This window comes from Perca flavescens, chromosome 2 (assembly GCF_004354835.1).
Source record: "Perca flavescens isolate YP-PL-M2 chromosome 2, PFLA_1.0, whole genome shotgun sequence".
NCBI lineage: Eukaryota > Metazoa > Chordata > Actinopteri > Perciformes > Percidae > Perca > Perca flavescens.
This window is the reverse complement of record NC_041332.1, coordinates 16,718,385-16,746,321: the sequence shown is the minus strand read 5'-3', so window position 1 is coordinate 16,746,321 and position 27,937 is coordinate 16,718,385. Positions and strand designations below refer to the sequence as shown.

Sequence of the window (27,937 nt, the reverse complement as noted above, 5' to 3'; positions counted from 1 at the left end):
GGGGGGCGTGGCCGTCGTCGGAGGCGACTGGGTGTACGTACGTAGGCATGGCTGGTTGGATAGACGCATGGGAGGGCAGGCGGGTTTGGCTGGGAGGTGGTGGTGGCGGTAGTGGTGTGGGGCTCTAGGAGGAGAAGGCAAGTTTGACACTGCAGGAGGAGTAGCCCTCGTCGCTGGCCATGCTCTGCAAGCTGCTGTGGTCGTCCAGGTCGCTGGTGCTGGCTGTGCTCACACTGTCCAGCTCTCCATGGGAGAACTCCGTGCTTTCCACGTCCACCTCGATCTCCTCTGCAGCCGAGGATGGAGAGAAACGGAAAAAAAAAAAAAAGTACATTAGCGGCAGGATAACGGGGTTGCTTTAAGGATAAAGGCTGGCCGTATTTTGTATTTTTCGAGAGTCAACAAATACAATAAGACCAAAACCAACAATGAATGGAACGTGCTTACACAATGTGTTATCTTATCATCAAACGCTTTATATCACTATATGGCAGTGGTCCATGTGAGTAAATATGGATCCAATGAAAAGTGGTTTCACTTGGCTGAACCAGGATGGAACGACAAAAACTAATGAAGGATTTCCTTTGGATGTCGGTTACTTCAACTAATCAAGGTTTACTTTTAAACATACCTGCAAACTCAGAAGGGCTGAAAAAGGGGACACATTTTATATATATATATATATATATATATATATATATATATATATAAAATGTATGTAAAATGTGTCCCCTATATATATATATATATTTCTGACTGGTAGGTAACGGTAGGCTAACGTTACCTGCTGCCAACTGTAGTGTTTACTAGCGTGACATGCGGCGATGTTTAGGTTGAGCATCAGAGGGAAGCGCAGGCATTATTAGATTATAACGGTCGTTAAGGCACCGGTGCCATATTAGCACTGGGTCTCGGACCCCCCCCATTTTCCCATTAAAAACGGCGATTTTCAGCCGAAAGAGCGACTAGTTTGCAGGTATGTTTAAACCTTTCAGGAAGTGTTTGCATTTTAAACCACTACCCAGGAAATTTGTGTTGATTCTTTTCAGCAACGCCTCACTTCACATACAGTCCCAGAGGGACTCAAAAGGGTACAACCTCAGTGTGGTAACATTAGGCCGAGAGCAGCTTGGTGGCTTTGTAGTCGCTGAATTAAAATCCTGGGTTTTTTTTTCTTTTTAAAAAGAGTGCGGCCTCACTAACCTTGGTCAGAGTCAGAACGGTTGGAGCAGAGGGTGGAGCCCACGCTGTCCATGCGTATCCTCTCCCCCTCCCCTGGACTGCTCTGGGCTGCAGCGCCGCTGCCTCCCCTCAGCAGCTCCAGCTGACGCTGGAGGTGCCTCTGCTCTCGCTCCAGAGACTCCAGCTGGTACTGGCTCTTCCTGTCTGCCTCTTCAAGTTTCTGGTCAGGAGAAAGAGAAGGGGGGGACACAGAGAAGGTTAACTATGTGTACCAGGGACCAGGGCGAGACGAGAATGTATAGATAAAAGCGTGCGTGTTGAAGAGGAGATGATAGCCGGATAAAAATGACGTTGAGGAAAAAAAGGTGAGACACAATAGTAAGGCGGGCTGCAGGGATTGATTGAGAGACTGAGAGCAACACGGCGAAGAAATACAGAGGAGAAAAGAGTGAGAGATGGAAAGCTGGAAGATCAACTTAAGCTGCAGCAGTGCTGAGACACTGAAGAGATACGTCGATGTTGTTAGTCGGTAAGGAAACTCCTTTCATGCTAAAAGTCTGTCAGAATCAAACGCAGCACAAAGCAAACAAACAGCACCTGTTTTAGCATTCAGCCACTAAACTTGTCGCGTTTCCTCCCGCCTGCTCTCAACCTCCTACATGATTTCCCTCACCTGCCTTGTTTACACCGCGTCACCTCTTTTACTCTCTGCCTCCGTTTACGCCCTGTGCCATTACAATATAAGCGAGGGCCGTGGCAGGGACTGATACAGCCGTGTTTGCGCTTCTAACCATGTAGCCTTGTGTCACGGTCGCCAACGGTGACGAGCGCGACTCCCGGCGACGGACCAAAACAATAGGCCATCAATAAGCGATGGAGAGACTCAAGTTGACAGCAGCAGAAGTGCAGAGTGGTGACGGCAGTGTAGTGTGTGTGTGTGTGTGTGTGTGTGTGTGTGTGTGTGTGGGAGGGAGCCCACAGCAACAATACGGGCTTTATGTTTCGCCTCTCTGTTACGTGAATGCACGCAATGCCAGGCTTTTTCCCATGCAGACTGCTCAATCTCAGGCAGTCACATGCCTCTTTTTTTAAGTGGATGGAAAAGCGTGAAGCAGGATGTCTTAACGTGTTATATGCTCAGGCAGGGAAATTATCACTAGTGACCAGCTGAATACTGGTTACATTTCGGCTGAAGTTTGTATGCATGAGTCAATTTTTTTTATCTGGTTTTCTCTTAGCTCAGTTTTGTAGCAGCATACTTCCATGTGTGCGTCATCATCATATTTTTATTGCCACCTCTGATCTTTCTATTTTGCTGACTTAAAATTCTACTTTTTCTTTTTATATATATATATATATATACATATGTAGGTTTCTTTAGCTCTGGTTATCCTATACCTTTATGTGTGCTTTGGCTTTGTTGAGCAGGCCCAGGGTGGTGTGGCGGTTGCAGTCGGGTCCCAGGGGTATGAGGGCCTTCAACCTCTCGAGACACAGCCGCAGGTGAGCTCGTCTGCAAAGGAGAGACAGAAACAGAGAGAGGAACAGAATGATTAGATACATGCTGGTAGTTAAAGGTCTTGCTCAATAGAACCTGGGAATTGCAACCTTGTATCAAAAGTCAGAAGGGAAAGTTCACACAAAACACTGTTTGGACCAGCTGTCCTGTATGTTATTCTGGGGTATTTTCTATTTTCTCATGTACAGACAACTTGTTAAACACAGATGTCAAGCTATTCACATTACTTTACACCCACGCCTTATAAACGCATCTCATTGTTAGCTGGTACTGAGCATCTGAGGGTGGATTTTTCCCTTTTAAAAGATCAGCACTTCAGCACCAAAATGCAAGCAGTATTCTGTCGTCTTGGGATACAGGCAGGCTCATTAAGACACAATGTATTCTTATTTTGTGAGAATCCACCAGCTGCAGACCTGGCGCACGCATTGTAAATCCCCAGCTTATAGTTCAACAACACAGCAGGTTTCATAGGATTCACGTCTCCTGTAAGCCTCGAGACAATATATTATCCTCTTGCAGGTACTTCTTGCACCCAGCTTTAGTTACCCCTTCTCGCTTACATTACAAACAAGAAGTTTTAGCTGAGAGGAAGGAGGGAGGGGGGGTGTAATGGCATTTCCTGGACACTGCTCGGCCCGTACGCTCCATCATCCGGACAGTCCCTTATTCCGTGACTGCAGACAGGCCAGGGTTACTATCTATCCTGCTAATGGGTCCGGGTTGAGAGGTAAAGGAGTGATAATTGTGGCTGTAACACAATCAGCGCTCCATTAGCAGGAGCTACCCTTTTACCTAGCCTGAAGGAGAAAAGTGGAGAGACATTAAGGAGTCAGTGGACTCAGTGGAGCTACCCAGGACCTCAGGAACAATCTCTGGGGGAGCCCAAAAGAAGAAAAGCCCAGGGAACCAGAGCAGAAATTCACTGCACTGATGACACTGGGCTAGACTACTCTCTGCTGTGCTCTACTGCTTTAGGACTGGTGGAAAAATGTGTGCTGGCTGACAGTATATCTGTCTGTGTGCATATTGGGGTGTGTGTGTGTGTGTGTGTGTGTGTGTGTGTGTGTGTGTGTGTGTGTGAGAGAAAATGGGAGGTTCAGCTATGCATGGATGGTGCTGATAAAAACACGAGAGGAGAGCTAGCCATTGCACCAGTACAGTATGCGTGAGCGTGTGCTTAAACTATGTGAACAAGTGCTGCATGTCTGGGGAGTGAAAGAGGAGGTGCCCTGATTCCGTCTGTAGCGCTGAAAGTTTGGAAGTCACAAGACATGTACACACAAGTTTTCAGCCTGGGAGGCTCAGGTCATCTGTCGGTGTAATCAGTTCTATACATAGGAGAGAGCAGAGACAACCTTTGCTCCTTATCTGTAGATGTCTATCTGTGTTTACACACACACGCGCGCACACACACACACACACACACACACACACACACACACACACACACACACACACACACACACACACACACACACACACACACACACACACACACACACACACACACACACACACACACACACACAAGCTGGCAATTAATCACTTTCTACTCTTTCACGGTAGCCTGGGGGGGATACACACAGCTCCGGACAACACAGCAGAATACCTGTCTCACTAATTCCAATTCTGACCATTTTGTTTAACACTGTAATCACGATTTTTACGTGATCGTTTGAAAACAAGGCATTTCACTGCAATTTGCTGTTTGCTATATAACCATTTCTAAATTAAGTAGGCCATGTACATGGAATGTTTCAACACTGCTGATAGGCCAATAAATCATTTATTGTGCAGCTGTAGCTGAAGAGCTGTCACAAATATAATTTCACGTTACATGGGAAAACAAACACGTTTGCTCGTGAACGTCCCATTTGTAACCCTAAAAAGTACACTGTGTCCACTGTTGGGACATCGATTACGTTCTTACTTTTTCCTTAGTCACAAATACAAACATCTGCCCACGCACAAGGGCTCGATAAAGAAAGGTTTTGAGGGCAACGCGGGACACACTGGTCATGTGTGGGCCTGTCTGTCTGACCTGTCGGGTGTCGAGTTAGCAAACTCCAGACACCAGAGACCACAATCTTCTCCTCCACTACCATCGAGATTAAAACAACAATCTTAGCAGACAACCTCAGATAACCCCCACTTACAACCACTCCTGTCCTTCCACCCTCCCCTCTCCCTGACCCAACTGACATGATAAATGTACAGAGGAAGCAGGAGGTAAGCCGACCGCACAGGCACCGCAGAGGATCACCACACATCTAGCCCTGGCTATGACCGAAATATCACATCATGGTTTTTAGTGCTAAGACTTCTATTAGTGAGTGTGGTGTGAGGCATCACTTCTTGGGCTGCTGAATCACCACTTTTTGCTGAGTCTTAAACTACAAACACCCATTCGCACCCATACGAGGAGGAGGAGGAGGAGGAGGAGGAGGAGGAGGAGGAGGAGGAGGAGTCTGCCACGCTGTCCTCTCTTTCAGCACTTTTGAGTCTTGGTTCTGTCCTTTTCACAGCTACCTCATGTGCCGTGTGATCGCCTCTCACAGCGATGCATGCTACTGGTTGGCAGCATTCAAACACCCTCCCTGTGCCTCATATTGAAAGACAGACATGTGAGACGTCTGCGTGACATTTGTCCTAATCTCTGGGCGCATGATGTGCTCTGCTGTGAAGGTCTCTGATAACGACAGGAGGCAAAGAAGCCCCAAAAAGCATAAGAGGGAGTGACGGAGGAACAGTGTGTGACTGTGTACTAATGTGTGTAATGCATTGCCATCACACTGCGCCGCTTGGTAATGGGAAGTCAAACTACTGGAACTTTTAGATATCATTCTGGGAGAAAAATGGCTATGTCCTCAGAGTGACAGGCAACTAAAGATAATGGCAGAGACCGGTTTATCACGGTAGTCTGCACCACCAGCACTATCTCTAACTGTCTCACTAAGGGGTTAAAGGTCATAAGCTACTAGCTATTGGTGGTGCCCCCAAGACAGCTCCCTAATCCCTGAAAAGGGTTGTTTTTATCGTGTAGACCCACAGCCAAAGAGTTTAAGCCATTTGTGGCTTACGATATGAGTGGCGGCTTGTGACCATAAATACCTGCGTGCTGCAGCCAGAATCTCTCCTTCCTCTGCCCTCTTGTAGCCACGTAACACGGGCAACCAGCAACATGGCCTACTGTTTCCCGGAGTTCTTAGAAAAGACTGGTGCTAGTTACATAAACAGTGATGGGTTTACTGTGCAGCCCCATAACTTCATGTCCTCAGCTGGGGATTGGGGAAACTAAATTAAAGGATGTGACATCACAGGATGACAGTGTCAGTAGGTTGCTGTTAATGTGGCATGGCTTTTATTAGGGTTTAAACTGCTCTCCTGACAGCATTGCTCCCTGGCAATAGCATGTTAAGGAGAGTAAAAAGCATGCCTGATGGCAATTGTGCTGTGCTATTAGTTAGCTATGTTACGCTCCATTATAAAATTATTTGGATAACAAAAATCATAGATGCAATTATTATGAAGTGTCAAGTTGACATACAAAGATACTGAATGGGAAATATCCCACCTTCAACGACTCAAAATAAGCAACCAACGCAAAACAACAAAAAATCAAAAGCCATAACTACTGCACAATAAATGACAGGATCTGTATGGCAACAGACATGGTGGAAAAGATCAACAAAGTGACAAAGGAGAACATAAATAGAACATAAACTAAAATATATGTAATGCAGAGTAGTAGTGAAGACTAATGCTCTGCTGTTGTATTTCCAGTGTCTAATGAATGGCACAGTGAGCTGTAAGTTGCCTGAATGGGGAACTCTTCATCTGTGGCAGATTATATAACACGTGGCCAGTTGCTACCAGGACCTGTGTTCCAAACTGTCACGCACAGCAGGGATATCAAATCCCTCGCTGACAATAAGACAACACAGGCAGAAAGACCTCCTTTTTCCTTGTATTCAGCCGTGTGTGATTCCTGGGAATCTAAGCGAATAAAATAGCATGTTACATTTTTTATTTTGTTTAGTTTTTTGCTGCCTTGCAGGTATACCTTAGCAAACAGCTGCTTCTGAAATCCCACGCTCTCTCTGGTAGTGAGGTGAGCTTCTGTGGACTCGAGTCGAGTTCACGAGAGTTACCTGGAACTCACAGCAGCTTGTAAGAGCGTTTATAAAAGAGCTGTATCGATGGGAGCGTTTAGTTTTCACTTGCTATTTTCATACTTCTCCTACGCAATGAATTCTCAATTAATAGTGGCTTGGTTCAGAAACATTAAATTATTTCGCAATAAGGGCTAAACATGCATTTTAACAGGTACACTGCAAGTATTTTTAAAGCATTCAATACAATTGGAGCAAGAAGAGATCAAGTCAAAAGATGTCTTTTAAAAAATAAAAAATAAATAAAAAAATACCCTACTACACACCCATCAAAATTGGGAGAATTAAAATGTGCAAAATCCTACAGGCACGACCTGCGGGCTCACCACAGACACAGCCGGCCTTCCCTACCAGTATCGTGTGTGTGTGTGTGTGTGTGTGTGTGTGTGTGTGTGTGTCTCTTTTATGCTTGTGTGTGTGTTCCTGTGGCTAGTGTTCCTGATGGGCCCCAGATGGGTACGCAGGCAGGCAGCTCTGCCTTCTGGCTTTGACATGTGAGCGAGCAGCCAGCCGGCCCCGGGTCATTGCACCACACCTTTCCTCCTCATCCCAGCTCGCCATGAATCACGTGCAGGACCTGCCCTTTTCGTCCAAATGCAACTACGTTCAGTCTTCGTCCCTTGCTTCAGCTCAGTCGCCAAGGTAAAGTAACACTGGGAAACATTTACATTTAAATCTACTGTACAGTCATTTCTGTACCGCTCTCCCTCTTGCTGTAGCTGTTTCACTTGAAATGCGTCCAAACTGCCTCTAATGTGATTTTTAAAGAAGCACTTTGAAGCTCTCCCTGTTGGTATGGGAGAGCTGCCCACCACAGCTTTTACACAGCCTACGCACATCATATGTACATCACTCGTCAGTACAGCGAACAACAGCTCCACACTCAACCTCACTCGCCCTTGTATCATCTCGTGCACACAGAGTGCATGTGCGCACACACACACACACACACACACACACACACACACACACACACACACACACACACACACACACACACACACACACACACACACACACACACACCTCTGTTTAAACGAATACACACACATTCTGATATCTGATATCTCTGTAGTCAAAAACTAGTACCAGACAAATGGCCCTTTATATGTGTGTCAGTGTGACGTGAAACACGTGTAATGGCAGCAACAAGGCGTAATTCCATCAAGATGACAAGAGCAATCAGCGCAGTAGTGTCTTGAACATATTCCAATAACTCTGGAGGGATAATGCAAGAGAGAAGTGTGAGGGTATTGTAAACAGTTGCAAATGTCTTGTTAAAATACCAAAGCATAGACGGTCTTGTCTTTTGCAGAGTTAAACCATGTATTAGGGCTTTATGAAACTCAGGATCTTCACCTGTATTTCGACTGCAGGAGCCTCATTCCAAAAGTTTGGTCTGCTGACTGTTCAAACACAAGCCTCCAGACTGTAACACCTTGTGTATAGAATTCATTCAGTATGTAAGCAAGCACTGCTAGTCTCTGATATAAATATTAGGGACACAGGATGGGAATTGTTTTTAGCTTTATTAAAGTAACTATATGTAACTGACCTGTAACAGCAAATAAGACTAACAGTGAAAAGAACGCTATTTTTATATAGTTTTTTTGTAAAGCCTTAGCCCGGGTCTGATTTTCCCCCGCAAAGTCACAAAATGATTTACGGCAGGTTGACGGCACTACAAAGCACACGTTCTGAAGGATCACAGATTTCTTTGTAACACCGGAATCTTCTAAGTATTTTCCATTTTCATACCTTTTATACATCATCTAACTTTCCCTTTTGTTGTGCAGTGGGGTTATTTTCAAGGACTACATTATCAGATACATAATTGTACTTGTTCAGGTGCATCCTGTTGCTTTGAAGACATTTGAAGGCTATGTATACAATTAGCAAGCCATCCAGTATTTTTTCCATTACTTATACAAACTCAAAGTCTTACCTGATTTTTATTTTTCTTTAACTTGTCCGCTAAACAGACAGATATTTCTGCAAATCTGATGCCTGGTGTTTCCTGTGGGCAGAGTACTGAGAGGGGAAGGGGCTGAGCAGAAAACGGAAAATGCATATTCATGTGAGTGTTCTTTGTCTGTGAATAAAATAAATGGCAATAACAGAAGACTTGGGCCTGAAGAGTGGCACGGAGAGAATTGCATTTTTTCTTCTTTTCAGTAACCAAAAACAGCTCAAAACGGCACTGACAAAGCAACCAGACTTTCTGCTTATTTTTCGTTCAAAGTCCTCCTGGAACCAACGCTGTAGGCGAAGTGCAGACGACGAAGAGAAAGAAAATACGGCTGTCCTAGATTCCAAACTTGTGAATACATAAATAATGGATAACTTTTCAGGCCATCCAAGATGTCTGACATAATTACTGGACGCGCTCTTAAAAGGGGAGGGTCAGATATCCAGCCGATATACCAGTCAATACACTTCTCTTTGGCAAATCCAGCACTAGCTCAAACCAATTTAACACACACACGCAAACGCACGCACGCACGCACGCACGCACACACACACACACACACACACACACACACACACACACACACACACACACACACACACACACACACACACACACACACACACACACACACACACACACACACACACACACACACACACACACACACACACACACACACACACACACACACACACAAACGATTTGACCTACTTCTAATACGTGCAGAGGGGGAGGATATTTAACCCTTCACCCAGTTATTACACTAATTACACATCACCAATGACCGTCTAGTCATCTACAGTAGAGTAAATCTCTTGAATTAACATGCAAAATGAAATTAAGACATCATTATACCCTTCGGGAGAAAAATAGAAAAAAAAATGGACTTTGTAAGGGAGTTCTATCGTTCCTCTCCTGCCTTACTCCTTCGAGTGTCGAGGCTCATTTAAAGCCGCCACAAGTCATGATTCACAGCAATGTCAAAGATGATTGGAGTGATTAGAGTATTTTGTAATGCAAAGCCTCATTTAAAGTAGACTAAGCCATGTCCGTTGAGCACTACATCAAATCAACGGCAAATGATCTCTCTATGTGGTGGAAGGCAATTAAATCAAACAGAAAATGTGGGCACAAATGTTTTTCTTTGTACGCATTTGAGCATTATTTCCCGAAACATTCCAAATCCATTATTTCACGGTTAAAAATAGCAAGCGTGAGAGGCCTGTGGCTTAAATGGTCTGGACCAGTTGCTAAGGCGAATCACATGTAAGCCTCCCTGTCCCAAATCATGTATACAGTGAAACAACATGTGGCACAGGGATCCATACTCTGCAGATGGTGACATACAATATACATGGAGAGGAGCAGGACTCAACCCACAAAGCAACCCGTACGTTTCTTCCCCATGGTGCTTTGCTGTGACTGTAGGAAACACAAAACACATTCAAACTGTTTAGGACAGATCATCACAGCTATAAAAAATAAATTACAAAAAAAATAAAAAATAAAAAAATAATCACACTCCTGATGGTGTAGCGGATTAATGCACCAAATTCTTTCATTGCACATTTGGCATCTTGTATCAACACCTGGACCATTTTTCAGCTAATTTGGTTTTCCTGGCAGTGAAATACAATGAAATAAAGTCCTTGCATTTGGCTTAATCTATAGTGAAATAGAGAGCAATTATTAGATCAGGATGCTACGCACTGTAGCCCATACACATGAGCATTTATAATGCAACAAAAAGCACACACACAACACAACAGGAAACAACGGTTCTCTGTGTTTGCTCACCACCTTTGTGTTCTGGATTGCTGAGTTAACACAAAGGATGTTTTTTTTTCTGCTAAAGATGCCTCTTCTAGGATTGTCTGTTTTTTATTCCCCCTATGTTTTTTACTCATTCTCTCTTTCATTGGGGGGGGCGAGGTCATTCTCCCTCTCTCACATGACAGCTGTCAGGTTGTAGCCAAGGTCACATGTTTACCCATACAGACAGTGGCACCTGACTGAATGTTTTTTTTTTTTTTTTTTTTAAATAGAGGAAACTACCACTCACTAGCTCGACTGCTGGAACAGTCATCAAAGAGCCAACAGCCTGGCTGCAAAACTGGCGCCCGCCGTATGTGCTTTAGCCAATTACAGCTTTATTATCTGAACTATAAATGAGAGGTTCAGGAAATGACAAATGCAGATGGAGACCAGCTTTTGTGTTGAATAGGTCTGGATTAGGATGGTGAAATCGTTATTCTAGGGTTCCCTTCATGCTGAAAATTTTGTGTTGATGATTTATGAGTTGACAGATGGTTCTAGCATTAGCCCATGTACAGCATGCTGCGTGTAACTCGTGTTGCAGTGTCACTAATACCCACTGGACAATGCATCGGGCTGCGCCACTAACTGTTGACCTGGGACCTAAAGACTGACCTTTGGGACTTTAAACCACATGCTTGCTACTGAGGCAAAGATGTGCAAAGACGAAAGCTGCACATCAAAGCTGGTGTGGTGAAAGTTCCGTCCACTGCCGATGTGTCAGTCAGTCCATTGCATTTCTACATGCACGCACAAGATTAGAGCCATCTTAGCCCTACAGCAACTGTAGGCTCTCTTCTTTTCTTTTTTTTGATCTCATCCCCTTTATGAAACGCAGACAGATGGGATGGATGCAGAGGGTCAGAGCGAGATAGGGTGAGATATATACAGAGTGGGGGAGGAAGGGGAGTGTTCTGTCTGTGTAATCTGCCCAGAAACTAGCCATGGGCACAAACGGGAGCCAGTCTGTTAGGAGTTCCACTGGGTTTACCAATGGCAAAACAACATTTACATCAATGCCCAATATTATGTGCTACTAGAAAACACATGAAAGACATGCATGCTTTGTGCTGAGCACATTCATCAAAAGTGCCACGAGTGCATATATATTTTATGCATGTGTGACACCAGTGGAAATTAAACCCTTGACCCTAAAAAGACAAAGAGCTATGCTCTACTCATCGAGCTACAAGGGACACAGGACTAAAAAGAGAACTAAGCCACTAATAGTATGTCCTTTGTTTTGACAGTGACACCAGCTAAGTGCCTATGAGGCTACTTCAACTGTAAGTGTTAGAAAAGTTCTGTTTATCTCCACTTCCTTATCTTTCACCTGACAGCGAACATGAAATGAGCAAGAAACAAGAACTTTGCATCTATTGGTAGAGACATACTTTGACACCAGCATCTCAACTCTTCAGGATGCTCCTCAGAAAAAGAAAATGCTTTCAACCGGGTGCCGCCTTCCTGGCGGTTTATGATAGCGTGTGGCCCACGTCCTAACGATTCAATCATCCACTGAGGGCTTTACTACACGGTCCAAACTGACAGACATTTGTCAAGTTTGACAAACAGGGCTGAGGAATGAAGGGAATGCTCATCTCTCTCCCACACACACACACACACACACACACACAGCAACCGCTTTCTTGTCAGTGGAATTAAACCATTTTTGGTCTTGGTGCTCCATTGGAACTATGCTGGATGATGACCCATATTCTGGTTAGATGGCAGGGAAAGAAAGAAATGCAGAGGGGGTGAAAATGCATTGCTGCATGTGGGTGGGTGGGAAAGGGACTTTGATATTTCTGAGCATTCAGGCAGTTGTGACCTCAATCCCAAAAAAGAGATTCAGTGTGTGTGGAGGAGAGAGAGAGTCTTTCCAATTGGCAGTAAAGCTTACTGTAAAAACGCATATGGATTCAGGGCTGAAACCACACTGGAAACTGGGGGCAATAAAATGCAAACGGGACTTCCAAAATCAATTTGGACATGCAGGAACCCACCCCACTCCTGCTCAACCAATCCCAAGTGGTAAATAAAGCACAACGCAGTTGATTACTAGGCAGACCAATGCTGTTGTCACGCTAAACCTGCTGAAGCCACAAACAGGATCCGCCATGCATAGCAACAGTGCAGAGGAGGGATGGCGGACGGATTGGGATAAAGTGGAAACAGAGAGAGAGAGAGAGAGAGAGAGAGAGAGAGAGAGAGAGAGAGAGAGAGAGAGAGAGAGATAAAACAAAAAAGTTTGAAAGGAAAGAGGAAAAGCATGAAAGAATAGAGTAGAAATTTGCCCTCTTTAAGCAACAGCCACAGACATAAACACGTGCTCAAACACACGTACACACACACACACGTGCAGCGTTCACTGGAGTTGAGAGGGAGTAAGAGCGCTAGCTGTGCGCCGGGGCAAAGAGACTCTGGGGCTGAAGCCCATCACTAACACACGGATTAGTTCACACGTGCACACTGCCTTTTAATCTGCTCCACTGACAAAGGTCGGAAGACAGGGAGAGAAAAGAAAGAAGGCGAGAGACAAAGAGATGGAGTTAACAAAAGGAGACGGCCATAGAAACAGAGTCAGAGAGAGGGAGGAGTGAGTAGGATGGAGTTAGTGGGACAGAGGGGGAAAGAGATGGAGGAAAGGGCATGCCTTTAGGTGCACTGCACAAGAACCACACCGCCTAAAAGTCAAATAACCAATGTCATCAATACATACGTCTTCGGGATGTACGGATGATGTGACTGAACTCTTACTGCTCTCTTCCTGAATCCCACTTTGCACAACGCTGGCCAACGTCACTGACCCACCCACAACCCTCACTTTGCCCTTTAGCCCTGTGTGATTCGAAGGGTAAGGGCCGAGGCTTCGGATTAAAACTCCAATATGGCCTGGCACCGAAAACGGGCCTGGTGTAAAGCCAGGGAGATCCAGCCAGATGTTGGCTGCTCTGGGGGCAGGGAGGGGAGAGGGTGGGGGGGGGATGTGTGTATGGGAGGGGGTTGCCCTGTTACACCATATCCTCTTTACAGCTGTGGGTGTGTTTTAATGCATCCAGTAGAGGGCAGGGCTAGGAATGTAATCCAAACATTCTATATTAACCTTTAATGCACAAATACACATTCATGTGTCCAAACACAAGGAGGCACACACTCACTTTCTCACTCACCTAGGTCGAACTCACTAACTTTCCTTGTCACTTAAGTCACTTAACCCCGTTGGCACCTAGGCCGCTCCACTGGAGTTAGTTCTCAACACAGAAATAGCAAATAATGGGTATGCACTGATGATGAGAAAGGATGCGAGGCTGTTACGAGAGTCAGGGGTGGGGACTTCTCTCACTGCTTCTTCCTCTCATTGGTGACAAGCTAACCTCTATGATTGGTCAGAAGGCAGTGGTGTTTCCCCTTTTTCCCCAGTTGTATGGCTAAAAATAGAAGCCGTAGTCAGATTTAGCATAACTGAGTCTCTCTTGTGTTTTCAGAAAGCATCCTATTTTCCCCTTTTTCTATCTTCGTCTCTCTCTCTCTCTCTCTCTCGCTCTTGCTCTCAATCTTTAAGTTACAGATCAAATTAGCTTGGCTGCTAACGTGACAAGCTGCTCCAAGAAGGAAGAAGGAAAACAGGAGCATTTCTTTCAGGAACAGTATGTAACATACTTATCCATTTGGCCTAAAGTGGGCTTATCAACAAGCCCGACACAATGCTGTTAATGGAACAGGTTGAACAGCACATTATGTGGGAGGAACTGCACACTTTGCAGCACAGCCCAAACATACAGTCCTCATTTCAACTTGATTAATTTGAACTACTACAAACAAATGTTTCCATTTCAGTCATTAAAATACAAACAAGCCCGGAGAGCCTGCTGACTAAACCTGCATGCCCATCCAGCCTTGTTCCGTTTGGTTACACTTATCTTCCACAGAAATGCTGTGCAGATGCACTTTTGCGAATAAGGGCACAACAAGAAGGTGCCAAGATAACACGAGTCAAAAGGTCAGAAGAGCGAGACAAGACTGGAGTGATGGGTGAGCTTTCAAGTGCCAACATCCAATCCCCTGTGTGGGGCCTTCTTTACACCTGTCTACTGAACATCTGTGAGGGGAATGGCTTTTTAAGATGTTAGGCTAAACAATGGTGACCTCATACACTCTACACTGTCTGACAGCAAGCCATTGGGAATGCCGGGATATGTCCACAAAACTGCTCTTGGCTGAAGTAGGTTCTTTAGTGGTATGCAAAGTACACAGTTTAAACAAGGTACTTTCACCATCTTATGAGCCAACTTCACTTCAAGGACAGAATATGACCTCCTCAGTACAACTGGGCACCTGCCACACTGGTTCTCAGGGAGGCAGACTTAGAGCCACAGCCACAAGTTGTCACCATCTGACTGTTTGTGACGATTAGTCCCACACTAACTAGTCATATTGGCTTATGTGTCACTGTGTTAATTACGGGTCAGAAATGCCCACTGTGTGCATACTGACACAGTGAGACTGTGGATCAGGCTTGCGTGCTGCTCAAGGCATCCCTTAGTAAGGTGTGTTTGACCTATCCCTCTGCTCATCCCATCAGCCTGTCAATTACTTCTTCGTTCTCTGACCTGGTCGTTAGCTAAAGCCAAGCCAAAGCCAAGCTTGGCTGTTAAGGACTAGCAACGGGTGGCCTGTTAGAGGAGGGGGGGGGCGTGCCCGAGCACGTGTGCATACTCTAGCTGGGCTCACCAGACCAAAGATCAAGTCCCTTAAGCTGCTTTTCTGAGCCAAGAAAAGCTTACAAGTCATCACGTTGGTCAGAACAAATGGTCCCAGTTTTAGGCCCTGCAGCCGAGCCTGAGAATAGACTGCACTCACTGGGAAGACAACAGAAAGACTAGTGAAGCAGTTTGGCTTTCTTCATGGAGCATCAGCACAGCCAGAGAAAATGTAGCCCAGGTTTATTCATGTTTGACTGCTCATCCAAGCCCAAGGCTGGAACAACAGTACTGAGTTTATAGCCCACTGGTAAAAAGGAATGGAAATACATGAATTGGGCTTCAATCCTAATGGAGGTATGTGCCAATTGAAAAATGTGATACCTATTGAATGATTTTCAGTAGTGCATTAACTACTAAAACTACTGTATCACAAGGCCTGTAGTTGTAATGGTAACATTTAATAGGATATTTTAAGTTAAGTTAAAAGAGGAGTAAGCTTAAAAATCTGACCATAGATCCAGATATCTCACACACACACACACACACACACACACACACACACACACACACACACACACACACACACACACACACACACACACACACACACACACACACACACACACACACACACACACACACACACACACACACACACACACACACACACACACACACACACACACACAAATGAGGCGTGACTGTCTTCATTTACCATTTCACATATCACTGAGCCAAAACCAGTCTGGAGAGGACAGGCCTCACAGATGCTCCTTACATACCACCCAAGGACAACCGAATCCCATCTCTAATGGGCAAGACTGAGACTTTTTAATATTCCACAGGCACACACTGAAAGGTGTTTAACCCGCACTGTTTGCCCAACTCCTCTCATAAAGAATCAAGTAGAAGAGCTAATATTGCTTCCACTGCCAGGTTACTGGGGGAAATATAATTTGCTGTGTGTATTATAAGCCTGGCCTTGATAAACAATATTAAAATGAATAAGTCGCTGTGGAGGAGGAGGGTAAATGATAACCGACGGTTCTTGTGGATTTATTGTAGCCAGTAAAAGCCTGTGTATTGATTATCCATAAACAGAGTCATCATACAAAAGGGAAGAAAAAGCAACAGGTTGAATGACAACAGATTAAACCCTGGGTCACAGAATACTTTGGTGTTTTTCTGTAAAACACTTTAACAAACAAGGCTCGTTCAACAACTAAACTGAGCTGGAGAATATGTTATCAACATTAAAAAAAATTTTTAAAAAAGGAAAAAGGACTAATAGGAGAAAAACTGTGAGATCAAAGCGGTGGACTGCAACCTTGCAAGCATGCAAGCCTTTAACTGTTAAACCTTACTGAGGCAGTGTAATTTAGTAGTGACATGAGGAAGTGAAATAGGGCTGTTAGGAGGTACATGATCAAAGCAGCAGAGCCACAACGTTATCTGGTGCCGCCGCACAGTGTGAGCATCTGGAATGTGGCTTTCCCCTCCCTCTTTTGGTCCCCTTTATCCGCGTCCTGTGGTCTCTGCTGTCACGAAAACTCTAGTTGTCACAGAGGTTATCAGGACCCGTGGTAGCCATGCAAGGCAAATCATCTCGCTGGCGGCAGATATGCAGGGTTGATAAGTGTTGAGAAAAAAAGGGCCCCATCAAGGAGCTGCCTCCAATTTACACGACTTGGAAGTCTGCTGAGATGGAACGAAAGCTGCTGCTGTTGTAGAATGATGTTATAAGCCTGACACACTTGGGTTAACAACTATGCCTGATACATATAGCTTACAGTGAGGCATGTGCTTAAAAGGGAATTGGATTAACTGCTGGAAAAAGGGCAAGGGGGATTATAAACGATTCTGACTTTAAGTGTGCTTCTAAAAAGATGGATTACCATTTCAATTTTTACCCTCTTTCTTTGCTAATGGAAATCTGAATTGTCTTGTTCTGTTCCAACTACTAAGCAACAACCCCCCACCTACGGTGTTATAAACAATGTGTCGGTATCTGGATTTGGTAGCGTGGTACAGGATGGCCTGTTCCCAGCTCACTCTGTTCTGCTGCAGCTCTCTGCACGGCTGCACAGTCCTGCAAGGTGGAGCCAGGAAAAGCAGGAGGGAGAGAATGCAAGTTTCAATGGACGTTATACTCATGAGGGGAATTAAAACACTTATGCTGTCAAATACACAAACGCGTGGGCAAATCACCTTTGTAGTCTCTTTACATTATGCTACATCAATTTTAGTATGCAGAGAATTTCATTTCACTCAATTAAATTATCTCTCCAATGGTTCATAACTCTGCATTAACCATAATTCAGTGCTGAACCAAGCCAACAGTGATCCTTTCTGTTCTGCCATCTAGATGCTTTACACTGGTCTGCTCAGATTGGCAGAGATGACTGTTGCCCATAAATGGCCATAGGAACAGGCCATACTACAAAGTGCCTGGCTGCGTGAATGTGCAAGGAGTGACAAAAACAGACCTTCACACTGTGTTGTAGGAACAAACATCTAAGCCGGCAATTTTTTTTTTTTTTTTATGTATTTGTGTGGGTGGAACACTGGAAAAATGCAACCCCACATGGGTGCTGCAATCTGCCGAGGCCAGTCAGCCGACCGGCTGGCCTTGTGTGGCATTGCGTATGAGCACCAAGATGACACATCAACTCTTGTCTATATTTAACTCACTGGACGCCTCTCCTTCCAATGTTCCCATCCATTTAGAAGAGGCTGCCAGGGAGGAGAATGGCGAGAAAAACAGGCCGAGGTGATATGTAATTACACTGAATGGATCCAGCCTCCCACATCCTTTCATTCTACCAACACCGTCAGAGATAATGAAATGGAAGGCAAGCTTTTATTTTTTCCCACATACCATAAATCCTGCAAGTTTAGCCTCTCTTATTTATGGTGTCGAAGAAAACCCGTAACGGCTTGACTCTTGAAGCCTGCAAAGTCACAGAGCATAAACACCAGCAAGCACCTAATGTTGGTGGTGAACTCAATCTGATAAGGGCCTCTAAGAAACCAGTGTTTGCTCTCTTCAGACTGTGTGGTAAACCATCACAAACCGAGGTCTTCCTGAATACCCCACATTTCTTTCACTGTAGATACTATCTTAAATGCAGAGATAAACTGATCAGGCTGGAAAGCTACTGATATGACATTTTGTTCGGCTATTACGCTGACACGGTTGCCGATACTACATACAAATCAAAAACCATCTTTGCATCAAAACAAGCGCTGAACTTTTGACTTAAGCTCCAGCTCTGCCTGCATGCACCCTTGCCTGCCCCTGTAATTTGAAGCCCTTAGCTTGGCAACCAAACTGTTGCATAACTTTAAAAAGGTGCAAAGAGTGTGTGCACGAGAGGGGGAAAACAGGGAGGAGGGAATGTTGTAAGTGAACACAACTGGGTCACCCCTTACCTTTGGTTTTAAGGACCTGTTGAGGAGAAAGTGCTTTCTGGAAAAAGGGCAAAACCCGTTGTGGGACAAAATGAAAGTAGGACATAATGGACTTGTTAACATGTCAGGGCAGGGTGTGCATGTGCCTGCAGGCTGTGCTCTATGATTTAAAGGTGAAATGTTTTGAAATTGTAATGCCAACTCACCTATTCTTCTCCAGCTCATTATGTGTGGACCTGCAAAGACAGAAAACATAAGTTGTCAAATAAAGCCTTTAAACCAACAAACGTCAATGTGAACCAGGCATTCACTGTGGCATTATACAGCCTCTTCCTCAATAATGCACAGCACGACTCTGTGTGTGTGTGTGTGTGTGTGTGCGTGTGAGACACTGCAGCGACTAGAGTTCACACGAAGGACGAGCGCACACACACACACACACACACACACACACACACACACACACACACACACACACACACACACACACACACACACACACACACACACACACACACACACACACACACACACACACACACACACACACACACACACACAGCAGTCAGGGTTCAGTGCTCTGTTAATAATGTAAAGTGAATCAGCTGGTTCCTAAGAGTCTCTTTGTGTGGCAACATACTGAAGGGAGACAAGCTCTCCTCCTGATGCTTAAATGGCCAAGTTCCCATCCCCACAAACTGCACTCCACCGCGTCTCAAGGGGGGCAGGTTTTAGAGGGGGGAGATGATGAACTCAACCTCTCCTGAGTCATGTACACAGCACTTCTTCTCTATATGTGGGTTATCAATACTGCATTATGCTTTCCTCATCTATTTTTCTTTTAACACTGAGCTGACGAAACTGCTGCCGTGTTAATATGGAAGCAGGAAATACAGAGAAAACAGGAGATAAAGGAAGGAGGTAGAGAGGGATATACAGAGGGACCAGTTCCAGGCTGTGGTTCAGTCTGTAAAAACTGGCCCTGCCTCAGAGGAAATTATTTTTTCAAGTTAAATTATTTACACCAATAAAAAAACACTGTATGTCTCTCTTTTTAATACATTACATTTCATGTAGTTGGGTATGCAAGACTGGATGTTAGGTCAACTGTAGCAGTATGTGATGTAACATGACAAGGTGTATGGCCAGGTTGAGTGGCTGCTATCACAGCAAAACATAGGGCTCACATATAAGCTGGCCCGAGCCACTTCTTAAGCCTTAAAGGTCCCATGGCATGAAAATTTCACTTTATGAATTTCTTTAACATTAATATGAGTTCCTCCAGCCTGTCTATGGTCCCCCAGTGTCTAGAAATGGTGATAGGTGTAAACTGAGCCCTGGGTATCCTGCTCTGCCTTTGAGAAAATGAAAGCTCAGATGGGCCAATCTGGAATCTTTCTCCTTATGAGGTCATAAGGAGCAAGGTTACCTCCCCTTTCTCTGCTTTGCCCGCCCAGAGAATTTGGCCCACCCATGAGAGAGAGAAATGATGGCTTTCATACGAGTAAAGCGGCAGTTGGTCAAGGCCACACCACCACCCTCCACCTTGCCACCCCTCTCTCCACCTCAATAGCTACAGACACAGAAATGGCACATACTAAGGAAAGCTCATTGTGGGACTGGCTCTAGTGGCTATAATTCTGAACCAAGGCTGAATTTTGGGAAAGAGACTTCAGATACAGTATTAGGGGACCACTAAGACCTATATAAAAGCATCCAAAGAGCACCATGTCATGGGACCTTTAAGTGCTCACATGCGTGCTCTTGACAGGTTTCATATTCTACAACCCTATAGTAGCAATGCATGACTGTGCTCTGCATCAGCCAACCACTTACACATAAAAAAACACAAAACTGATAAAACCAGCTTAATCTGTTTGGCTACTACTACCCTCATAAATATCATCTCAAAAAAAATGGACTCACAGTTCCAAAATGTTTTTTTTTGTAGGTAAAATAAATATTCACAGTCTTGTGTTCAATTCAGGCTTTAACGTGATTTATAATCGCTTTATAATGGTCCACTGATTCCTGCAACAGTGAGTCAGAGCAAAAGTTTTGCTGCCAGAAAATGAATACTTTAGACTGCATAATTTGCGTCATCATACTGTCAACGTACTTGCACTGTCTCAGTTGCTTGGAAACCCTCATCACGATTTGTAATATTTTTCAACCTCTGAGCATTTCACCACAATTTGATTTGGTGTAGTGTGTAATTATGTCAGTTTTTTCTGGCTGATTATCACACTTTAAGAATGATGAAAATGGTATAATTATCAAAGTGCCATTAGAGATACAAATGATGGTAAAAAATAAGTTTGAAAATATTGTTATGATACAGACAGTGATAAAGAAACTTATGGGAAAACCCCAAGTATTTTCCCATAGATAAATAACTTTAGAAATGGAAGTTTATTTTAGGGCAACACTGATGTCACAAACATCATCTGCTTCTCTGAAAATAAGAGAGGCCTTAGGTCAGCCCTGGATAGGGCTGGGCATCGTTCAAAATCTTTTGATCCGGTGCCAATTTTGATACCTCAGTTTCGATGCCGGTTCCTTAACGATACTTTTTTCGATACTATATGTTTTAAAATCCATTTCAACATCCACAAAAATGCATTAAACACAAAACCATTATTTTCCACCTTAATTGTGAATCAAAACAGTTATCAAAATTAAAAAAATTACCTTGGCCTTGACCAACTGCCACTTTGCTTGTTTGAAACATAGACAGTATATAATGGACCAACAGACCCCGTTGCTCTGGACGGAGACCAGTGAAGACTATTAGAAGCACTTTTCCGGTGATGGCCAGCTTTACTGCGCAGCCTCCAACTGAGAGAGACAACGTAGATGTGACGTGAGCAACGTGTCTGAAAGTTGTAAGTCTTCTGGTAGCTGTGCCAAGAGAAATCTCAATCATTCCCAATCTTACAGAGACGGAGAGTGTAGGTATATGTAAGGAGATAACGTAGGCACAGGCTAATTATTGCTAACTAAAATGCTAGTTAACATTCGTAATTAAACTAAACAGCTCATGTAAGTAGAAACTGCCTGCAAGCTTATCCTGTACTATACGGTAATTCCTCTACTATGTGACACAATCGTTAGCCTATTTTTACAAAAACGTCTGCTACAGAGCCATAAAGTGAGATACAAGGTAATGGAGCCTTTTATACATTGTCGTGTTTCTTTAGAAATAAACAATGGACAAATGTAAGTCTTTAAACGCTTCAGATGTAAAGTTATTCACTGTCAAGTGACGTCAAAATGAATGCTAGTCAGTGGAATGCTAACGGGAGGTGATGGCTTTGTAGCATCAAAATGGCGCCATAAGAGGTTCGAGTTCTGAAGCGAAGCTTACCCCCTTGGTTTGAAAGCCCTGGTGTCTCTCTCTCATTGGTGGGCCAAATTTTCTGGGCGGGCAAAGCAGAGAAAGGGGAGGTAACCTTGCTCCTTATGACCTCATAAGGAGGAGATTCCAGATCGGTCCATCTGAGCTTTCATTTTCTCAAAGGCAGAGCAGGATACCCAGGGCTCGGTTTACACCTATCGCCATTTCTAGACACTGGGGGACCATAGGCAGGCTGGGGGAACGCATATTAATATTAAAAAAACCTCAAAGTCAAATTGTCATGCCATGGGACCTTTAACAATAAACTTGGTGAATGCCCGGTTGTCAACATTGAACTAATGGAGAACTAACTTAAGTGCAAAGGAATGTAATTGAACTGCCTTGTTGCTGAAAGGTGATGTAGAAATAAAGTTGCCTTGCCTTACAACCTCAGCCTGTCAGTCAGTCACCAGGGCACAGAAACCACTGTTGTGCCTGCTTGTCTCAGAGGAAGTGTAACGTCACAGCACCGCCACCACTTTCGCTACGCCATTAATATCATATCGCAGTTCAATGCCCAGCCCTGGCCCTGGAACCAAGCCACCCACAATCAAGCGACACAAAAACTGAATCTTAGTATGGCCTCTCATTCAGAGAGATCATTATAAGTCAGATTGCTTTCCCATTGGCTTATATCATCACAAACTGCTTTCCCTGTTGCCTGAATCAGATATATCTGTAACTGGAGCTCAACAACAATACAATACAATACAACAGGCTCAAGGCCACACACAACTGCAGCATACTTGTGCGTAATGTATATTGCACACACACAGAGTGGGTCAATGAGATAAAGCAACCTTGCTATAAACGGTAGGCAAGAGAGGACAGAGTCAGATAAGCCCATCGCTTTAAGCCTCAACACGCTACTGACAAGGTAGCTACTGTATAGCTGGAGCCAGACAGCAAACTGTGTTTAGAATTAACTATTACAGTCATTCTAATCATTAATATATTATCATATGTCAAAGAAGTCAATTTAACATTAATTTTGGAATGTCCCCAAAGTGATTTCAAAAGGAGGGGAATGAATAGGATCATTTATATAACGTAGTGTAGGATCTCATTTAGACCCCATCATTGGTCATCTCTTTTTGTCATTCAGAATGCACACTTAGAAGATGATGCAGATGTAAGTTGAAGATGTTTTGTTTGAACCTCTCTGGCTTCTGTGGACAATGTAATCTGACCTTGTGAAGTGGTGGTTCACAACTAACAACTGACTAATTAAGATTTCTCCTATTTCTATAGCAAGCCATAAAGAGGACTGTTGGATAAAGTAGAGCACTAATGACCAGACATCAGTGACCCTTACAGCACTAGGGGTATACAAATAACGCAGTTTTGTTGGTTTGCAAGGTGTGCGATTCCAGTGGGAATGAAATAAACTGCATCACAACAGGAAGCTGAGACATGGTGTTAAATGCTACCTCACTGAGTGATTTGTGAAGAAGAAGTCCCCTATTAGGAGCAACTCTTTGGAAGCTTTATGAAAACGTCCTCAGACCTATATCTGATCGTGACTGTTGCCATGCAGAACTACGCAGCGCTCTGGGCTCATAATGAGTAATGCGCAGTTCCTGTTTGTGGCCCGCTCTTACATTAATATTAAAAGGCTCAGAGAAAGAGAGAGAGAGAGAGAGAGAGAAAGAGAGAGAGAGAGAGAGAGAGGGGGGCTGCGTTTGATGTATGACTGTCAATGGACAGATTAATGTAAGCAGCCTAGTAGCACCAACAAAAAAAACACGATACCAATGGGTCTTAACTTAGGGAGATTCTCTGCTCCTTCTAGTACTAAATGCAAGTTTCTGTCATGAGTGAGTGAGAGCACTGTGCGTGACAAGGGCCTTCATCTTTGTAGCAGCTGATGATGGGATTATCAAACACTGTTACATCCAGCTGCACAATAGAGAAGACTATTAAACATATGCTCCACAACACATCCAGCTTGATGTTGTGAATGCTTGATGGTGCATACAAAAGGAGGAAAAAAATGAATAGTGCAAACATGCTTTGCTTTATAGGATATATAGTTGTATATAAAAGGTGGAACAGTAATGTACAGATTTCCTAAATATCAATTAGTCCTAAAAAATGCTCCACGCATTCACCTTTGGAAGACTGCAAGCAACACCAGCCATAAATAGCTGTTCTTCCCCTTCAGGGCAGAAGGCAAAACTACCCCTCTCTCCCACAGTGTAGAATTCATCATGCATAAGAGAAAATGAGCAAGACTACCACCAAAACCTAAAAACAATAACTCAATATGAAATAAAGCAAAAGCCTGTGGGTTTATTTAACCAGGGGTGAGAGGAGTGCACAATATTACAAATGACTTTTTTTTCGTTTTAAGCAGTCACTTTTACAACGGTCCCTACACCTGCAGCCCGTTTTGACAATCAGCTGCTGAAAAGCTGGTAGAGCCGTTGGTGCTACCTCCTCCCCCAAGCAAGCTAATCAGCGGTCATATGTGTGCACCACCTATACATATACGTTTCTACAAGTTTGAGAAACATCCATGCAAACTTTTTTTTTTTGGGACCGTGGACATGTTGTACTATTCACCCTGTGGTGACAGCTCGCTTGTTGGCCAAACGTAGCGATAACGCATTAGCAGCAGACCACAAGCGGTCTGCAACACTTCCCAGTGAATCGCATGTACAAATTACGAACATGTATCAGTAAAAGCAAATATATGCAGCGTTAAAAGTGCTGCCAATGTATTGTGTATGTTTACACCATGAAAGAGAGCAGTTTCTTACCTATTGTGGTTACTACTGAACTTCTTATTTCGAAATTTCCTTTGCCTCTGGTAGTTTGTGTTCTGACTTGATGGAAATGTCGAAGCATATCCGTGTTCACACTCTGTTGAGAAGAAAATGTGTGGTTAACAGTTAGCTATGGACGATTTGTGACACTTTTTCATCGAACCTATGTACAGTCCTTTAGGCTGACGTGAACACCAGTTGTGATTACATTTGCTGACACACTTCCTATGTTGGTGTTCATTGTTACCGTTAGGCTACCTATTTCAAAAGCAGTCAACAGAGCAGATGTTGACACCGTTTATTGATACGTTTCTCAGCTTCCAGGCTTGAAATTACCTCTGTCTCTCCTTTCTAGGTATTCCGCAGCTTCCAATAACCGTTGGATATTTAGCTGAACAGACGTCATTTTTTCCTGAGGCTGGCTGCCGTTAACGTAAGCTAGGCTCTCTTCAGGTAACGTTAGCTTCGCGAACAGCAGCAGCGACAGGTCTCTTTTAAATACAGTACATCTATTGTTATTACACTGAGTGATACTTCAAACACGTCGTGTTATTATCTTGTACAGTGTCTTCGCTGGCTCATCAGCAGCCTTTGTCGAAAGGAGAGGGGGAAACAGTTTTTCCAAGCAGGCAAGCTACAGCCAATCCTTGCCAGGTTTCCTTGTTAGAAAATGTCAAAACCAGTGTACCAAAGTATTAAAAAGTGTCTAGGAAACACGATATTAAATTTGTACAAAATCGGATAAAAACAATATAAAATTTCCCCCGATGTAGCCCAGAGCCAGCAAAGTGCCTGCTGCTGCTCGTTTCCTCTCCTCCTCTCTCCTGTTTGTTTACCTATGCTGCACAGTTGAGAGGCGGGGAACTAGCGGAGGATAGGACGGTCTAACGCGATGCATTCTGGGAAACGGAGTATTTCGGTGCATTTATAAAATACTTTCAAACACGCACACTATTCATTATTTTCACAACTGAGCATGCCTTTACTGCGATTTACCAAGTCAAACAACGTCCGTTATTAACTTATGATTTAAGTCAGATTGATGTCAGTTCCTGAGTATATGTCTGTGGGACAGTGCTACAGTCTACAGGTCAACAGAAATTATTTGAAGTCAGTGTGGGGATTATTATTGTGGTAAGGCACAATCTAGGTTATTGTTCCTATTGATGACAATGAAGAAAAAAGAATGTTAAAATAAATTATAATGAGCAAATTAAATATTCACCTCAGACCTGTAACCGGTTTGACAATTGTATTCTAAAAAAATCATATTAACTAATTTAGGCCATAAATTATTAATTGATCGACTGAAGTGGTTGTCTGATGTGTTAGTGGCTAAACACGAATACTCATTTTGTGTAAATTATTCCTCTCACACGCATTTTTCACAATTGTCTCTTCTCCTCTGCAAAAAAAAAAAAAAAAACCCAACAACCACAAATCCCATGATTCACCAGGACCATGGGGGTGTACTTTTCGGCTGAAGCCAGGCCCAGCAACACATGACGTCGCTACCGACCGGACGTCTGATTGGCGGATGGATTTGACAGGCGTCGAGGGTTGAGCTCGCCGCTGGCCAACCGCAGAGCAGCTTTGCGCCATGTGGAAACCAGTGCGGCACGCCCTCAAATAGCAGGAAGCAAACAATCAAGAAGAGCAGTGGAGCTGTGCCGCTGCAAAATTCCCACGTTACATTATAGGTTATATTACAAGGTCTCTTACAACGCATTAGCCCGTATGCTCGGCTTTTCTTCACAAAACAGACTTCAACGGACAGACGCACGAGAAAGCGACAGAAAACCAGCTTATTTTCCAATGTCTTTGAATCATGACTCGTTAAAAAGGAAACGAGGACATCATTAATAATTAATTCATAAAAATTCGTTTTTAATATTGCATTTTTTACAAATGATCTGCCATTAAATTATACATAGGCCAGGATGTCTTAGCAATTTGAGAGGCCAATTAAAATCAACCCATCGAGTTCGTTCCTTAAGTTATAAACAAGAAAGTCGAGACAATTATATATATATATATATATATATATATATATATATATATATATATATATATATATATATATATATATATTCACCATTAAGTTGTATCCTTTGCGTTTTATCTATAAAGTTGGAGCTTTTTTCGATCGAGTCTGCGGGGGCACAATGACATCATCCTAAACTGAGTTGGAAGGCGCTGCAATGTGGTCAGATTTATCATATCGGAGTGGTAGTCTACATGCACACCCACATAAAACCAATCATATCCTATTGCTTTATCTATGCTTTAGGGAAAAAATTACAGATTCCTGGGTTGAGAGTTGTGCAGGCGCAAAAGTGATGCACGGTAGTGCCCCATAATGCAGATAAACAGTCCAAAAAACAATAAAAGCATATCTGTTTAAACTCTCCTATTATTGCAATGGTATCTCTCATATTAGTCTGGTGCAGGCTGTGCTTATAGCAGGCAGTGGTGCTTAGTTGAATGAACTCAGCCCTTTTGTCTGAGTCTATTGCCAATGAAGTCTTGTTTTCCTGAAATTCAGAGGAATGACAAGGATCAAACGCAGCACATATAAACTCACTTCCGTCCTTCCTCTCGGTGCTCTCAAGAAACCGAGCAGCCTCCAGCAAAACTTGTACGTTTTTCAGAAAAGTGTTGATCTGCTCCATGTGGGAGTCTTTGGAGTTGAAGACGTCATTGAAAGGGCAACTAGCCATCTCCAGATCTTGTTGATCCAAGAGGGACGCCTCGGAATCGAAAAAGAACTCCTCGCTCTTCAAACTTCCTCTTTGCATCTCACTTTGGGCCATTTTTATCTCTTAAGTTTCTGTGGCTTCTGTTCTGACGACGTGCTGAGCGCAAATAACAGTGCGGCAGCTACCAGTGGATGCTGCTCTTGTTGTCAGATGGTTCCTCTTTTCTTTTCTTTTTTTTTTTTACGAATGCGGGGTCTTTAATGTGGAGCAGTGGCCAATGTCAGTAGATGGTG

At 43.7% G+C, this 27,937-nt stretch overlaps 1 protein-coding gene across 2 annotated transcripts; it reads right to left on the bottom strand.

Moving 5' to 3' along the window:
• On the bottom strand, positions 1-27,937 carry mxi1 (max interactor 1, dimerization protein). Of its 2 annotated transcripts, none has more exons than XM_028602152.1 (6): positions 27,530-27,937; positions 24,940-25,042; positions 18,987-19,016; positions 2,581-2,695; positions 1,204-1,402; positions 1-288 (listed from the first exon to the last, which is right to left on the bottom strand). In XM_028602152.1, exons 1-6 carry the CDS (start codon positions 27,756-27,758, stop codon positions 125-127), a joined length of 840 nt encoding a protein of 279 aa, XP_028457953.1. In that variant the 5' UTR covers positions 27,759-27,937; the 3' UTR covers positions 1-124. The 2 variants fall into 2 exon arrangements, with proteins under 2 accessions (XP_028457953.1, XP_028457962.1); XM_028602161.1 differs by lacking the exon at positions 27,530-27,937 and adding an exon at positions 25,282-25,791 and having other exon boundaries at positions 2-288.